General features: G+C 43.6%; 1 protein-coding gene across 3 annotated transcripts; it reads left to right on the plus strand.

Moving 5' to 3' along the window:
• Positions 1–914: 914 nt before the first annotated feature.
• On the plus strand, positions 915–18,148 carry asz1 (ankyrin repeat, SAM and basic leucine zipper domain containing 1). Of its 3 annotated transcripts, none has more exons than XM_084671759.1 (13): positions 915–1,042; positions 2,500–2,602; positions 2,682–2,804; positions 4,942–5,053; positions 6,750–6,873; positions 7,284–7,418; positions 7,553–7,668; positions 8,388–8,460; positions 11,414–11,470; positions 11,712–11,824; positions 13,574–13,679; positions 14,238–14,351; positions 17,226–18,148. In XM_084671759.1, exons 3-13 carry the CDS (start codon positions 2,726–2,728, stop codon positions 17,376–17,378), a joined length of 1,182 nt encoding a protein of 393 aa, XP_084527885.1. In that variant the 5' UTR covers positions 915–1,042; positions 2,500–2,602; positions 2,682–2,725; the 3' UTR covers positions 17,379–18,148. The 3 variants fall into 3 exon arrangements, with proteins under 3 accessions (XP_084527885.1, XP_084527883.1, XP_084527884.1); XM_084671757.1 differs by lacking the exon at positions 915–1,042 and adding an exon at positions 1,082–1,288 and having other exon boundaries at positions 17,226–18,141; XM_084671758.1 differs by lacking the exon at positions 915–1,042 and adding an exon at positions 1,083–1,288 and having other exon boundaries at positions 6,762–6,873; positions 17,226–18,137.

The raw sequence follows: 18,148 nt of genomic DNA on the forward strand, positions 1-18,148 counted from the left end.
GCTGATGTATGATGTCACGTTGATAGGGATCATGCGTTAATTTTCTGGGATTATCCATCTCAATTAATGCACTGACTAATAAAGTAAATTGTTAAAACTCAAAATGTCGATTTTATTGGGGCACAGCAGATTTATACTGGGTGCACGTGCCCCAGTAAAAAGGGTCTAATGACGCCCTTGCTACAGAGGCAGATTGCAAACTGGTAGCATCACTGCCTGGTATGGAAACTGCACTGAGCTGAACCGCAAAGCACTTTGGAGGGTGGTGTGGTCAGCGCAGCGCATCACAGGAGGTGAACTTCCCTCCCTACAAGACATCTACACCAGGCGGTGTCTGTCAAAGGCCAGGAAGATCATCGGCGACCCCAACCACCCCAACTACGAACTGTTCACAGTGCTACCATCTGGCAAGCGATACCGCAGCATTAGTTCCTGAACTAATGGACTACGAGACAGCTTCTATCTCCAGGCCATCAGGTTCCTGAACAGATAACTACTCCCCCCACCTCCCTTCTGAAACGCAGTTGTGATCTCTTGACCGGTCTTGAAATAAATCCCGAGTCCTCTTTGTCCGAGACAAGACCGAGTAGAAAAACGGCCCTTAAACTCAGATACTATTGAATAGGGCACTATCTTGACGAGTGACGTGCTGTCAGGCCTAAGAGAAATTACCAGTTTTTACAAGTTTGGGGATTTCTATTTTGTCATTCCTAAGTAAACATGTTGTTGTCGGATTATGCTCAAGGAATGTGATTAAATATGAACCATATTCAGGAAGAGAATGGAATATTTAACAACTCAGAATAAAGGCACTTTCATGCAGCCCAAGTCAAGGTTTACCTCTCCCAGATTGTTTGTCACTGCAGGGAAGCTAATGGTTGTCAGGACCCAGATTCTCTTGGAAGATGCACTTTAAGGATCGGCGTGCTTGTCAAAGCACTTGGTATCGAATACAACCAAACATAGTTTTTATTATGCACCTGGCCAACTGCGAATTTTAGCGAACACTTTAGCAACGAGCTATAAAAAACCAGGTTCACTGGTAAGTCTCTGATCATGTTTGACGTCAGCAATACTACCTTATTAACTTTCAGTGAATGGCTTGTAGCTCTGGTAGCACCCAGTGGTCACGTGCATCCCAGCCGCAGTGTTATCAACATAAAATTAACAGGCAAGCGCCATGTCAAACAAAGTCAAAAATGCTTGCCCGGCTGGAGCTGAAAGCGACGGTAGCGATGGTGAATGGGATCTCGGGTTCCCGACGTCGAAAAAGACAGTGGACACAGTGGTAATATAAATGCACACGTTTGTTGCTAGCTCGTAAGAGCGTGCTCAAGCTTCCACGAGCTTCCAAGTTATGCTTGCCAGCGACGGTAGTCGATCAGCAATCACATTTCTGCTAACCACTTAACACATACTTGCTCCAAAGTTAGACATTTTATACAACATATTCCAGCACAGGTTTATGTTGCATAGAAAGACGCAGCTGTCAATATAAGGTCATGTTCTCATCCATGTGTTGCTAATTGGGTGCGTCAAGTTTATTGACATTAATTACCTAGAAACTGAAGGCTAAAAAATAGGCTAACGCTACATGCTGAACCAAACTTTGTGAAGCGAGCCTGACACCTCTAGCGTTAGTGTTCTGAAGGAAACTAATATTTTGTCAAAAAGATAATGCCTCCTGTATGGAATGGGGACAGATCCTGCTGACAATCTATATTCAAGCTATACTGTGACTGAAAATTTCAAATTTCACACCATTATTTTGAAGAACTGAATACACGCCTGGGATCAATGTTGATAGGACAGTTTTTTACGTGTTGCGAAGGTGTGGACGATTTTCCTGAAAATATTCCCCAAAGGGTTTACGTGAATTTCTATCAATTCTGCTTATAATGGTGTCATACATTTTCTCCTGTAGCCTACATTAAAACAAATCGCAAGATATTAGAAATGTAAATTGGAAAACAGATTAAAAGGCAATTTGAGGGCCTGTGGCACAGTGAAAACAGCCATCAGATGGGAAATGCAATTCACTGCCTCTGCAGGTGCACGCTTTCTTTACCTGAACCCAATTTTCCTACATTAGTCTTTAGTACTCTGACACCACTGATTATAGTCAAGCCGCACACCCAATGGTACTGTATTTAGCCCGGCAAGCACTTGGGTCATGTTATAGCCTAACTTGCTACCTTAGTTATAAGAGTATAAGAAGCACTTGTATTCTCCTGTATTTGTCTTGCTCGCCTAGTTTGAATAACTAGTTGTTTAGTTTAGAGGCTGTGCTTGTTCATTTCTTGTGTGAGAAGCACACCTTTTGGGCAACAAAGAAAACCACCCATAGTGGCAGATCTGCCCAGCAACCAGGGGTTTTCTGTCTGTAGTGCAGCATTGAAATTCAGTGGCCTTATAGCGAGAGTGCTCATCAGCCAATGTAAACAAACCATCTTGTTATATTTTCCCTTATTTGTAATTTAATACTTTATCTGTTTCCAGGGCACAAGTGCAGGGGTTTCAGTGGAAGAAGACAGTGTGGCTAAGTTAAAAAGAGCTATTGACACTGGAAACGTCCATCTCGTTCAAGAGCTGTTGGACAATGGTACAGTTTGTCCATGGCTACCTCAAGTGTAATTTAAAATAAAAAAATGTGTATGTTGACCTTATAACCTGTGTGTCAGGTCTGGATGTGGAGACGAGACTTGGCTTTGAATGGACACCTCTCATGTGTGCTGTTCATGTTGCTCATTATGAGCTGGCCATGCTGCTCCTGAACAGAGGGGCCAGTGCCAACTTCAGCAGAGGTAAGATCCATCCACTTCCACTGTCAATTACCAAACAGTTGGTGCTGGAGATTTTTTTTTTCAACTCAAATACAGTGCAATGTGTTCAAAAGACCAAAACACTTGTGGTGAAAGCAAAATCGACTAATTTTAGTGACAAATTATTTTTCTAAAACACTACTGATGGAAGAGTTCATTTTGAAACGGAGCTTCAAATGTAATTCAGCGTACACAAATTAGTCATGTACGCTGCTCAAAAACATGAAAGGAAGACTTAATCACACATCGGGTCCCAATGAAAAAAAGACATTACAGATCAAAATATTTTTTTGATCTCTATTGTACATCGTGTAATTTGTTGAGAACAAATTGACAACTATCGTCAATGGACACCAAAATCACCAACTAATTGAGGGCTGGAGTCAAACTCACACCGAAAGTCAAAGTAAGCAATTGAAATCACATGCTTTTCCAACTTTCGGCTCAGTGTGTGTGTATGGTCCCCACGTGCCTGTATGCACTCCCGACAACGTCTGGGCTCCTGATGAGACGGCAGATGGTGTCCTGGGGGGGGGGGGGTCCTCCTCCCAGACCTGGATCGGGGTCTGGGAGGGTCAGGGTCTACATTTAGTCATTTAGCAGACGCTCTTATCCAGAGCGCCTTACAGTAAGTACAGGGACATTCCCCCCGAGGCAAGTAGGGTGAAGTGCCTTGCCCAAGGACACAACGTCATTTCATCACACAACGGGAATCGATCTGGAAACCTTCAGATTACTAGCCCGATTCCCTCACCGTTCAGCCAGCTGACTCCTACTTGTTGTCGGATGCCCTGTCGGATGCAGTGTAGTTTGTTTCATCCTTCTTGTTCCGTTCTCCACATACACTAATAGAGGGAATTCAAAAGTACCGATCACACTTGCCAATCACATTCCTCTCAATCAAAACTGAAGACAAATACTGTGATTGTGCACGAGGCCACATTCAAAACACTGGCATCCGCGAGTGTCGCTTTCAATTAATCTCTGGATCAATGACTTTCTCTTGAACAAAACCTGTGTTTTGCTGAAACGCTCCCCTTCCCACCTTCTTCTCATTTCCACACGTGCACCAGACCAAAGACGGAGGAACCAATAAGAAGGCGTATCATTCATCCTAACCTGCTATTAATTAATTGCTATGACGCCAAAGAGGATCTATTGCAAAACATCCAGTTAATCCTCTGGTGTTTTCTGTTCACACTGCCATATTCCAGTCTCTGGCGGGAGAAATTGAAGGCATCTGTCGGATCACACTGACCCACTGTGATTAAAGACAGGGAGAGCGGAGAGACGAGCGAAGGTGAAGTCATAGACCTGAAGGATTGAGCTAATCTGGCTAATACACACCTGTGTGTAGTGAGTTAGCATGTTGAAGGCAATAGTCTGTAAAATAAGCACAAATCATTGTGTGTCAGCTTGCATGCGTGTCTGTATTTACAGCAAACAGGAGAGCTACAGCCACTTCCTAATTTGCTTTCCAGTAAGAGAGGGAGGAGAGGAATGCAGGAGTGATTGACAAAGCCGGTATACAGAGCGTGGCTCTGGCGTCATTCCTCCAGGCCGACTCGGCCCTTGTATTTATTTACTCCCAGCCCCAGCACATGAATACTGGCAGTCTGCTTACCACCCCTGGGCCAAAAACTACCCTAACCCATATACACACACACCAGTTTATTATGATCCGAACCTCCGATCCACCGTCTGGTGTCATGGTGGCATTATGTCCACTTGCTACACACAGTACCATGCTTTCAGTCCGGTTCCATCACTCAAGGTCACATTAAATCCACTGTAGTTGGGATGCAGTGTTACTCAACACCTGAGTAAGAACAGGAGATCAGAAGATTACCGTCGCCCCTCCGCATATCTTATCATGCCGAGAGATAAGAGACAATTCCACTCAGCGTCATAAAGAAGGCACAGTTCCTGCTCAGAGATAAAGGAAAATTGATCTATTTCAATGGGAACCTGTCCAATGATGTGTTTTGTAGCGTGCGTGATGAGATTGGGTGCCTGGTACATTGGCAGTTAGCATGGTCTGTTCTCTATGAGGAAAACATTTAATATGACTTAATATTCAATGACGAGCAATTGCATTCTTGATCTCTTCCAAATACAGAGCAATACACTGTTCTAATGGCTGCAATCACGGCATCCGCCAGCGAGGACAAGATTGTGAAGTGCGTGGAGCTGCTTCTGTCAAGAAATGCTGACGCAAACACATTTAACAAGTAAGATAAATAACGTGTTACATGTCAACTTTATATGATCTCTTGTTGCTTGGCAACCCTGCCTCCCCCCCTGCTTTTTCCCCTTTCTTTTGCTCGCTTACTGTCCCCACCACTGTTACCCCCTTGGCAACCGTCACTGAGTCTGGTGTTCCGTACGTGGCATCAGACAACTGGAAGCCCCCTGACGGCACACGGACACAAACACCATCCGCAGAATGAGTGCGCAAGCGGCGGTAGGAAATGGATTGTTTCCTCTCCAGACAAAATATTTAACGAACAGTAACGAGAGACAGAGGGTATGTGTACAAGAGTAAAAGAAAGGGGAAGGGGAAGGGGGGGGGGGGGGGGGGTGACCCCTTACAGCACGAGCAGAGAAAACGCCACGCACAGACATGCACCCCTCCTCGCTTTTAGTATTTAACAAGCAATTTACTCAAGCTGCATTGCCAAGTCCAGTCTGAGTGCATACAGATGCGTTCTGTCGACTGAAACATCACTCAAGAACAAGATGTGGGGTCCATGTTCACATAACTCACCTGCAAGATGGAACAGGCTGTGAGGCCAACTCTACAAGGACTTTTTTAGTTGCAGCGTTCTCTGCGAACTCGCAAGCTCTTTAGCCAAAAGGTATATCTTTCCCTCAGGGTATCGACATAACTTTAGTGATGGACGCTCAGTTTCATCTGATAGCTAAAAGTGACGAGGCTTGTTTTGGACTTTAGGCTTCATAATAGTTGAGGTTAGCTGTTTCTCTATGAAGGCTTTTGTTCCTCCCTTTGTGACGTTCTAAACCACGTTTGCACAGTCAGGTCTGCATATTGATTCTCCATTTATCTGGGAATAGGTGAGCTAAAACGCACGCAAGCTCACACACCTGTCAGTGAACGACCTTGTCACCTGGATGCAAGTGAGAATTGCCCTCTGGGAAAAGCCACAGACACACTGAGCCCTAAAAAGATCACAGACACAAATCGTCAACACACGGGTGGCCCAAGAGGAAGCAATTTGTTGTCAGTGTGAGAAATTGCCCCTGTCGAGTCGCATGTCCCCCGAAATCACCACTACCCGCCCCTCTCACATATTTTACATCGACTTCCTCACACACAAAACACCTCACTCAGTACACAGTCATTAAACTTTTTCTTGCGTTCTCTCTCAAACACGCTCCCTTGTTCCTGGGAAATGTCAGGTATTGTGATGAATAGCTCCAGGGCATTCCCACACCTCTTGATTTTTCCCACCCACTGTTTGAGAAGGGTTACTAGTAATGTCTCTAACATTGCCCAACACAACATCCTAGCACAGCCTGGTGCGGTACCAAGGGATGAGTGACAGTGGCAAGGTTTTCTCTGCTGTCTCAATGGGGCTTCATTCTGTTGGTTACCGTTTGGAGACCAAAACCACTTGTTTTACACGCTGTTGATTTAGTTCTTAAATTAGCAACCCTATTGTTACTAGATAAAAACACATTTATTTATATATATATATATATATATATATATATCTTAAGTTTGATATTTTCCACTCCTGCTTTTGACATAAATGTTATCTGCTGTGTGGAGGCAATGTAATACGGTGGAAGGCTTCCACATACATAGTGCCATAAGAGTTGAACCTGGTGTATAGTATACGGTGCCCTTTAGTGGCATAAAGCAGTACCACGTCTAATTCCACTCCACTCTCTGTCCTTCCACTGTCCTGCTGTGAGGACTGGCATGACCTGCCTGATGCTGGCGTCCAGAGAGGGCTACAGTCAGGTCATCAACCTGCTGGTGTCCCACGGCGCGGAGGTGAACGCCCAGGACGGCCATGGCTACACGGTGAGGGGAGCTAACAACCCTTAAAGTGTCACTCCAATGGACTTCCTCTTTTTCTCCCTCTAGAAATAGTAACCACTTGAGAACAGTAAGCTTTTTTTTTTTAAGGTATTATAATAGTTTGATTTAGAGATCATGGGGATATTAGTTTGTTATTGTCTGTCATTGTGCCTGTCTTGTGACTTTTTCAGCCAATAGTATGATTTTAGTTGCTGGCTTTTGTTTATGGTTTTGTCACAATAAAATGTCCTTGTATTAGGATGAATGGTATAGCTGATATTAACAGGTCATGAAGTGTGTTTGTGTAGTGTGTTGGTGGCAATGGGTTATAATATTAGTAAATGTACTATAATATTAGGGGTAAGCTGGTTGCTTACAAGACATTGCACGTGCGTGTGATGTCACCCCTCCAGGCCCTGATGATGGCGGTGCAGTACGGCAAGGAACAGGCCGTCCTGAAGCTGCTTCAGCTGGGAGCGGACAGGAGCATCAAGAACCGCACAGACAAGACTGCAGCCGACCTGGCCAAGGTGTTCAAACAATCTCAGGTGTGGCGGCAATGAAAATGAATACGGTAGCTATGGGATGTAGCTGTATAGAGTTCTGACATTTTGACATCGACCTGGTAGCCAGGACATGTAGAAGCGCTCAAGATCTTTTCTCTTCCTGGCTGTTTGGATAGATCACCAGGATCCTGGCTAGCCGAGACGACACTCACTCAAGCGTGGGGACTTCCAAAGACGAGAGCCTTTTTAAGTTCTTCAGGCGGAATCCTGACCCCTCAACATCCAAGGAGAGGTGAAAAGAGACAAGTCTGCACACTTATGGAGATTTCAGAAGCTTGGACTGATGGTTTCCTTATAGATGGTCAACTACCTCTGTTAGTTGTCATAAAACACAATCTATGCACTAACCCTACATTGATCTGATGTAATATAGAGTAATACGTTTTTAGGTTTTAATAGTCTTGAAGTATCTTTGAATTGTTTAAATCCCCCTTAGATCTACTATAGTAGGGAGGGGTTTGCCATCAAGGGTTGTATAAAAAAATTCTGGTTCATTTTAGTCTTAGTACAGTGCATGTGGCCCTCTAGTGGACATTGTGGGCAAAAACAAAACAGGTGTTAGTACAGACATTGTGCTACCAGACATACACAATAATAAACACTGTTTACATGTGGTTTTGTACCAGTTTTGGCTGGCGCAGGATTCTGCATCATGTTACAAAAGCACAGACGGATGAATGTTTCTATTATGTCTGGCCATGGGATAAACTGTGAAATCATAACAACATTGGACAGGGGGAAATTAACAAATCAGATCCCCTTGAGCTTTTAGACGGAGTGTATGTCTCCAACAAATCTTTTAAGTTGGGAGGAAGGAAATACAAAAAAAGTACAAAGTACAAAAAAAATTATAGTCAATTATGAGATTGTATATAAATGCATAACAATGAAGACGCAAGCTGACTCCCAGGATACAAAGTGATATTCGGTTGCCTCTGCCAACCTCCACAGTCTGGCCAAGCTGTGCGACATCGAGCTGCTTCTCCATGGCCTGGACCTGGAATACCTGTCTGACATCATGATGGTAAGCAGCTCTCTCTGCTCCAGGGCCTCCTGCAGCCAGTCTGGCTCAGAACCTTGGACTACACATGATTTATGAAGACTGGTTTGGTCTGGAACTGACTGGTTTACTCATGGTATGTTTAAATGCACATGCAGGCCGCATTGACAGAAACACACATGGTACACCTACATGGTGCACCTACTGTGTTTCCCACACATAGACTAATTTGTGGCGGTGCGCCACAGAATCAACATCGGCTGCCACATATTGCATTTCGTCACAGTTTTCTTTTGTTTACACTATTTAGGTTAAAACACACAGCTATTCGTTTGACCTACATGGCACACCTACATCAGCGGTCCCCAACCTTTTTTGCGCCACGGACCTGTTTCATGTAAGACATATTTTCACGGACGGACTGGGAGGAAAGATAGGCCATGGACTTTGATCCAAACTGAACCGGCCTCCGCCCCTACAGCCGCTCTGCTAATGCATGCACATTCTGGGTTTGATGTGATCCTAGATAGTGACTTTCACATCTAATGCGAGCGTGCAAGATTTTTTCTTTTTTGCTGATTTGAGCTAAAAGGTTTTTGGAGCTTTATGTAAAATTAACATAGCCGTTTTTCAATTGGTAAACCTTGTCTAATGAATGTGATGTATTTTTGTCTCGTATTCTTTCAGCCCCATCTTAACGCTTCTTAGCCTGGTTTTTCACCATTATATTGTTACGAGCTAGTCTAGCTTTCAATCTGTCAGTTCCACTTTTGGTTGTAAACGAGACGACAGTCACACCCGAAGTGCGTTCCTTATACCCAGTTTATTCCGTGATTATGTTTGATTGCCGTCACGGCAGAAAATCCTGTTTCACAAAGGATGTTGGAAATGGAAGCAGGGTTTTCAGTGCTTTTGTGGCGATCAGGATATTCAGCCTTCATCCAAAACACCAGCAGAGTTGTTGTCTCAAACAGGCTTCATTGAGCGGTAACTATCACGTGTCATGTGTCAGGAGGAAGAGACGCGCGTGATAGTTACCGCTCAATGAAGCCCACAAACTGCTAAAAAATGAGTAAACAAACGTCTTTGCAGAGATTTTTTGCTCGGGAAAAAGGCCCGCAGAGAAGGAGAGAATCCGGTAATTTCAGAATAAAATGTCTTTCAGACTCTGATAATCAATTAAAAGGAAATAATGTTATTGTTTTTTGTGTGCGGCCCGGTACCAAATGACCCTGGACCGGTGGTTGGGGAACGCTGACCTACATGGTACACCTACATGGTACACCTCCATGACACACCTCCATGACACACCTCCACGACACACCTCCACGACACACCTCCACGACACACCTCCACGACACACCTCCACGACACACCTCCACGACACACCTCCACGACACACCTCCACGACACACCTCCACGACACACCTCCATGACACCTACATGACACACCTCCATGACACCTACATGACACACCTCCACGACACACCTCCACGACACACCTCCACGACACACCTCCATGACACCTACATGACACACCTCCACGACACACCTACACGACACACCTACACGGTACACCTACATGACACACCTCCACGACACACCTCCACGACACACCTCCACGACACACCTCCACGACACACCTCCACGACACACCTCCATGACACACCTCCACGACACACCTACACGACACACCTCCACGACACACCTACACGACACACCTCCACGACACACCTCCACGACATACCTCCACGACACACCTCCACGACACACCTCCACGACACACCTCCACGACACACCTCCACGACACACCTCCACGACACACCTCCACGACACACTTACACGACACACCTCCATGGCACACCTGTGTCAACAGGTGTCAAACATGAGGCCCGCTTAGATGGTGTATTGAAATAAGTACGCTGTTTTACAGCGTACATTGAGCATGAACTACATCTCTCATAATGAATTTAGATTATGTTACGGCAGTAAGTGACAACATCCCGACTGTAGAAAGCAGTGTTTATCGCAAAGTTCCAAGTTTAACACTGGGTGAAAGCGAGCATGGTTGAATGTCAGTACTCCAATGCAGCCGGTTCTGCAAACGTACCCCATGCGCATTTTCAGCCAAGGTCCTGGGGCATTCAACCCAAGTCGGTATCGCTTTCAAACTTGGTTAGATAATCAGACAAGTATGTTTTGGCTTCCCCTGTCCATAATTTGGAGCCAGAAATGACATCAACTTCACTAGACAAGGTTTTTCCAATTGGAAAACATCAATGTTTATTTCCCATAAAGCTCCAAAAGCGATTATGCAATGCGCACTCGCATTAACTGTTTAAGTCCCTATCTAGCATCACATCAAACCCAGAGTACGTCCTAGGTTGGGGCTAATCGCCGATGTTTATAATGCCTGTCTCCGCGCCTGATTAACACTTGATTGATAAGTCTCAAAGATGGTATCGATATAAAAAATTATAATACGATCCCTTTCAGTAATCATGATGCCCCCCAGAAATGTTCATTGTACCCCCAGTCAAAGCATGCTGCATCCGGCCTTGGATGGAAGGCAGTTTCAGGAAAGATGGGGGAGCGAATACATGTTTGCTTCAAGGAGAATAAACAGTATATATTTTGTGTTATGAGGCGATGTCGGTCGTTAAAGAGTACAATCTCCGTCGGCCTTTTGACACCAAACACAGAAATAAATGGGCCAAATTGATCCTCCAAGAAAAACAGCAGATTGTCCAAGAATTAAACGGCGGACTGCATTTGCAGCAGAATATATTCACAAAAGCTACATCTAAAAACAATGTTTTTACATTGTAGTTACAACTGGCCCTTTGAGAGCAACCATAATGCAGATGTGGCCCTCGGTGAAAATGAGTTTTGACACCCCTGACCTGCATGGCACAGCTGGTTGGCGAATAGTTTTGATTTGTACTATTGAGTGATATGGACTTCTCCACTGCCACAGGAGAACAACATCACCTGGAGCTACCTGTTGACCATGGAGAAAGATGACCTGGAGAAGGTACACAGAGCAATGTTATCTTCCTAGAATGTAACTTTAGACCTCGTATGATTTTATAAAATAAATTGTTCTTCCCAATCCTAAAGTAATTGGCTAAGTCAACACACACAGCTGTGTGGAGTTTTTACACGTTGCTTGCTGCAGTACATGGAACAAAAATCTAAAACGTTATTCAAAGCAGAAGTACATTATTTCAAGAAAGTAAATTTGTTTTCTTACACTTATGTCTGTCTTCTTCCAGATAGGTGTCACAGACCCAGCTGACCAGAAGAAGGTCCTGAGTGCTGTTCAGGACATGCAGCAAAACAGTGTGGACATGGATATGCTCAACCAACTGGAGAACATAGACAGTGGGTATGCTAACTCCATATGGTTCAAACTTTTTAGAATTTTTTTCAAGGCATAATCTATCCATAATACAATTCTACTTTATTTTTTCCCGACTACCTTAGCTGGAGATGACTAACTACAGCTGCGTTCTGTTTTGCCAACCAACAGCCCATTTGTTTCCTGACCCCAGCATTTGCTATTAGTCAGTAATCTTACGCAGAAATCTTTGTATGCAGTGTACTGCTGCTTATCACCCAAAGTGACAACATTTAACTTTTAAAACATGAACTAAAACGAAATGAGCCACTCATCTTAGAACTTGGACCGTACACACCTGAAACATCTCAGCATTCTCACCGGATGCCATCCCTCATCCTGTTAACGTGCTGTATAACAGGGATGTTCACGCCCCCCCCCCTACCTATCGCCTCCACGGCTTCATAGTCAGAGATGAGCTCCAAGATGAAGCTACGCTAGGGGTCCTAATGGTTTAAGCGGGCCCAGTAATGATTTGTAAGGTGGGAGCCGATGGAAGGGCTCTTCCCGCCACAGTGACTGATGATAAACCAGTGACTCGGGCCAAACGGGGGCTGTGTCTGCATATAGTTTGTCAGGCCATGAATCCTAGCTGTAGGAGTCTCGGTGCAGGGACTGACACAGGTGAACTGTACCGTTGCAGGGATGCCGGGGAGAGAGGTGCGCGGTTAAAGAGACAGTAAATTCCGCGGTGTAAATCCTGTACTGTAAACAGTCAGTCGTGGATGCGGTGGAGCAATGACTAGAGCTCATACACGAGTCCCAGTGGAAATAGGACTGCTGCAGTTAGGGGGAAGGATGAGTAGTTGATTTGGGTGTGCAAGGGTCTACGTATGCGTGTTTCGTACTCCTCCCCAAGGATGTGTTTGTGGGACTTGTTTGGCTTTCAATCTTTTATTTAAGAAGAGCCGTTCACTGTGTTATCAGTCCTGTTTCTTCCTTCTTTGTCTCTATATTGTATTCACGATTCCCTACACAGTGCAGCACTGGGTTATTTCTCGTATGAAGATGAGCTGTCGTAGGGTTAGTGCCAGTACACTATGCTTCGTGTACTGGCACACAACTCTGACGCATTACGTCCGTATCACACTGTGTAACCTTGCCATGCTCAGTATGGGAGGAATCGAATTCACATTCCTGCTCCATTCCAGCACCAACACCATCACTATCACCCCCCGCATGTCTCCCCCTTAGGACCCTGCCACGAGGTCCTCTCCCCAACATACTCAAGCGCAAGTCCGGGCCCCATCACTCACCCGGGATCCTAGATAAACTAACAGAGCCCTCCACTCAGCGCCCTGGAGCAAGACAGGAACCCCGGTCTGACTGACAATGTTTACAAGCCACACTTGACAGAGTGTGAGGACTGAACGGTTTCTTCAGCGCAAGCTAAACAGTGGGTTTGAGATGCTGAGACCAGACCACACAGGTGTTCTGTCTAACGGCATGTTGAGTCGAAGAGAATTGACAAACTTGATCGTCTTGGGTCTGTCACCATCTCCATCTTCAGATTCATCTTTTCTTTCTCTGGTTGCATGTAGTTGCATCTATAGGAGGCTGATGTACTTCCGTGTGTTAGAGCTAGGATGGACCAGAGTTAACACATGCAGCTAATAGCTGACCCGGAGATCATGTCGAGTCCAAACACTTGACCTCAACAACTAGGCGACAACAAGACACATTCTGCAGTATAGATGCAGACCTCACGTGTGCGTGTGCGTGTGTGTGTGTGTGTAGGAGTGAAGAGCTGTATAACTTCCTGATCAGCCTGAGGCAGCAGTGCTGCTACCTGACTGAGACGGTGCAAGACGTCAACACCCGCTTCCCTCGACAAGCCTCTCAGGTGATCTCTGGGTGCAAGAGGGGGCTTTCTGGATAGGCTCGTTCCAGTCGCTTTGCCTTAGGAAAGGACTTGCATAAAAATGTTGTGGCTGGAAATTTTTCCTTCAATTAATGTGCTACTATATCTGAAGTGCATTTATTTTTCTAGAAATTGTTGCTAAAATTGGTATCTCCGAACACATATTTGTTTGCAGTGGAAAATGTTGCATGTAAAAAAAAAAAATACTAGGTAAAGAAAGTTTTCAAAGAAAATAATGAATTCACACTTCAAAAAGTATTCTATATCTAATATATTCATTTACATACAAACATGACAGTAAATATAGTTCTGAATCCAATGTTTGGTCATATTAATAGTGAAATCAAGGAGACCAAAACGTTTCTCAGAAGTTACTTGAAGAAAGTGCAAGGACACCAGTCTCAGTTTGCAACTGCATCCATCAGTGCCTTGATAGGAAGATCAACAGGGGACCACTTCAGTAATATGCTGTTTTACCTCCACTGACCAGGCCTTCAATCTGAAACTTTGTTCACTCACACATTGTTCTGATGTCCCCAGCTCGTCCTCTCTCTGGATCCTCAGAAGGAGGCCCAGGCTCTCTGTAAGGATCTGGTAGCTCAGACGGGAGACCTGCAGAAGGAGGTTGCATGCCTCCACAGCCTTCTCTGCAAGGTCAGTCCCACACCTGCACAATCATGCTTAAATGTTTCCCTCTAGAACTTTCACACTGAAGCAAAACGTATCTTCTCCAACCGGTGCTCTTATGTACTACCAAGCAAATGGTGTATAAATCAATAAATTATTTTGGACATTCACCTTCTTTTAAAAACACACGCATAAAGCTATAATGTTATATTCTGTATATAATATATACTGTATATTATTTGTAGTATGATTAATTATTGTTTATTAAGTATATTAAGTTTATTTTCCTGAATGTAGTGTTGGAGATGGTGGTTTGTTAGTCCGTACTCACTGTTCTTATATGATGTCAGAGAAGTAGTGGAAGATAAGTAGTTAATCATATCAGACTCCAACTAAGTGCATATACCATAACTTGTATCCTTGAGTGCTGTACAGACAAATACGTATCTGATGTAGGTGAGTATTGTTGTGTTCAACACTTCAGTTGTTAAACCGATATTATAATAGTGCTGTTGGGTTCAACCACTAATTGTACAGAACTGATCTTCTGGGCCAACAGTAGTTAACATTTACATGAGGATGCCCTTCCAAAATAGAAACTCAGAAACGTTATTCCATAGTTCAAAGCACACAGAATGCGAATGTTCAGTTTATAACCAAATCAATCGGACTGTCTCAATGTATTCTTAATCGAGTTTATGAAAGGTTTCAATCATATTTTCATCATATGCTGTCTTTTAAAGATTGTGATGTGGCCAATCAGCTTGTTTTGGGGGGTTCCGTTCTCTATTGAGGCTCAAGGTTTCACAGTTAGCCTGACAAAAAGCTAGATTGCAGATCCTTGAGCTTTGCACCGGTACAGAGGTCGCATACCACAAGTCTAACACTAGTCTATTCTTAAAAGTATGCACAAGAGGCATCCATACAGTAGAATTGTTGCTAACTACACCTGCTCAAGTTTTGCTCAAAGTTCACCTTTTTAACAAAGTCTTACAAGGATATAAGGCCGCTCATCTCAATGTGTGTGTATGTGGATAAATGTATGAAAATAGTGTATGTGTGTACACCCAGGGTTTTTGACAGGGCAGAGTTCTCACAGCCTATAACTCTGAGAGGGATCAAGGGGTGGCAGGAAGGGGGTGGTCTAAGATGATAGCTCGCGTTGTGAGACTGGAATCTGACAGCCAATGGAGGCCATACGGACCCATGTTCTCATGGCTCAGAGAGGACATAACCTAGAGCCGTTTTATCTGGTCTGTAAAGGCTCGTCTCCACACTTTACACTTTACATTTAGTCATTTAGCAGACTCTCTTATCCAGAGCGACTTACAGTAAGTACAGGGACATTCCCACCGAGGAAAGTAGGGTGAAGTGCCTTGCCGAAGGACACAACATCATTTTGGCAGAGCTGTTAGTTTTGTAAAGAAAAATTGAAGCCTTAAGTAGCATTGCCCCATAATTCAAGCCTGTTCAGAAGTCTGGAGGTTCAAACTGCAGAAGTCAAAGCATAGAAACTTAAGCTATCCCCATATACTTATACAATCGTATATAGAAGTACAATGAGATTTGAATTGTTTTTGGGGGGAATCAGACCAGCAGTCTGCAGTTTAGCTCTCTTCCACAGCACTGGATTAGACGCAAAACCAGCTGACCTCGGTCTTCCAGCTCAATTCCCAAACTCTCAGCTGGGCTGGGGCATGCTACCTGCAAGCTACACCCTCAGCTTGTTTTTATGGATTGTTGTGACTACTTAGCTAGCACTCTGCTACAAACGCTACTCAACGAGGAGTCCAGCTGTTATATAACTGACTTCTGGTGCGTCTTTCAAGGTGAGGGAGTGCAGGTACGCTAACTGTGTCTGGACTCGATGTTTTAGTATGGTATCAGTCTTTATTTTATTTTGTCAAAAAATTCTATATATTTGTTTATTTTCTACAGGCCACATGCTGCATTTCTATGTTCCATTATTTAACTTTTAACTAAGTTTCACAGTTGGTTATTTCATTCATGATCAAGATTGGAAAATGTTACTATTGATAAAAATTAAACATTTTAATTACTAAACAATATTTCATCGACATGTTTCGATATTCCCTATCTGCCGCGTTCCTTGTGTTACTTCAGCCAAACATGTTTACAGTGAAGCCTTTATTTACACTAGTAATACGATGCTTCACTGCTAGAACCCCTAAAAACACGAATAATACAAACAAACATAAAAGGGATCTGCAGACATGCTGCTGGATGTTAATTGAGATGTTGAAAGCTCCTGTGATCAATGGTGGCAGTTGTGACCGACCACAAATGTGGTGAATTGGATGCAAGTTTGCATGACTTATTCACATGAATGTTTCACAGCTCAGTTCCATATTTAGAGATTGCGGCTCATGCACTTGACTGCCATCTAGTGTCCAGTATAAAGTTCTTAGTTGAGATGCAGGAACTTTCCTGGATAGTGGGTTATGTTTTGTAAACTCATAATCATTCCATAGTGCACTCGACCCAATTATTATGAAATATAATGAGCAGGCTCATGGTAGGGTAGGGATGGCAATTATTAATCTTCACTTTCATCACAGGCTTCAACTATATACATTACCTAAATAAAATCTAAATCTACAGTATACAGAAGGGCAAAGACTGGTAGCACTTATAATGGCTGGAAAATACACAAATGCTCAAGGATTGTAAAACACATGTTGAAGGCGATCCGTCTGTTTAGCCTGATGGTTGAAGTGAACTGGCAGAGACCTAGTACGATCTCTCTGAGATTAGGTCAGACCTTTCCCGGGTGAGGTTAGTCTGTCCACTTAGGTTGAGTATACGTGTGTGTGTGTGTGTCGGCAATTAGTGCGTATACCATGTGCTCTCGCTTGTGATGCTCTCCTCTTTCCTTTCAAGATGGACGAAGTTGGAGATTTCTGTGCTTTTCCTCAGCCTGGTTCCCACGGCCAGTGGAGGAGACGGGCCCTGAGGAGGTTCTCATTGAGCATGCTTGGAGCTGGCCTACTATTTCTCCTTTCAAAAGCCAAGAATTTGAAGGTTTACTTCTAGAAATTCGTCTTCTTTTGGTTCATTATGTCTTAGGTTAGTAATAAGTTGTCATTGGCTGGACATGTTTGAAAATGATAACTATGTGAAAATGTCACAAATTTAGACTGGAAAGTTATTCTTATTTGTACTGTTTGTTGCTGTATAGCGTTCAGATTTGTGTTTTGCATTATTTTTGTATTACTTTAATATTTCTGTTGTGGGGTGAAAGCCTGTTCCCTTTTCTCTGTTTTGGGGAAACTCCAAATAAAAAAACTTTGCGTAGATATATTTAATTGCTTTATTACTTATTTATTGACTTGAATTAATTCAAGTAACTCGGATCATAGGCCGTGTTTGTTAATGTGCTTGAACGTCTTTGCATGGCACTACAAATGGTTGAAAAAAAACAGCTAAATATTTTCGATATCGTCCCCTCCCTTGTTAAAATCTTATTCCTAAGAAGTATTACTAAGCCACCCTTGCCATAATCAATTCCACATGGTTAATTGACATATTGGGTTTTTCCCATCCTCCCCCTCCCCCCGTAACACTGGTGGCATATTTTTGGGATTTCCCACCGTCTTGTGCATTTCTTCCACGGAGATCATGGGAGAAATCCAATTTGTCCATTAATCTCATCCCGTCAGAAGATCATCCCTCCCAATACAAAGAAGAGAAGGGAACATTAAATCGCTTACATAAACGCTAGATCAAAGATAAAGGAAATCGTATGTGACACTCCTACAAATTGAGAAGCGAGTTCAAAAGAATGTGATAATCCCATTTAAATG

This window comes from Hypomesus nipponensis, chromosome 14 (assembly GCF_054491055.1).
Source record: "Hypomesus nipponensis isolate SF chromosome 14, ASM5449105v1, whole genome shotgun sequence".
Taxonomy (NCBI): domain Eukaryota; kingdom Metazoa; phylum Chordata; class Actinopteri; order Osmeriformes; family Osmeridae; genus Hypomesus; species Hypomesus nipponensis.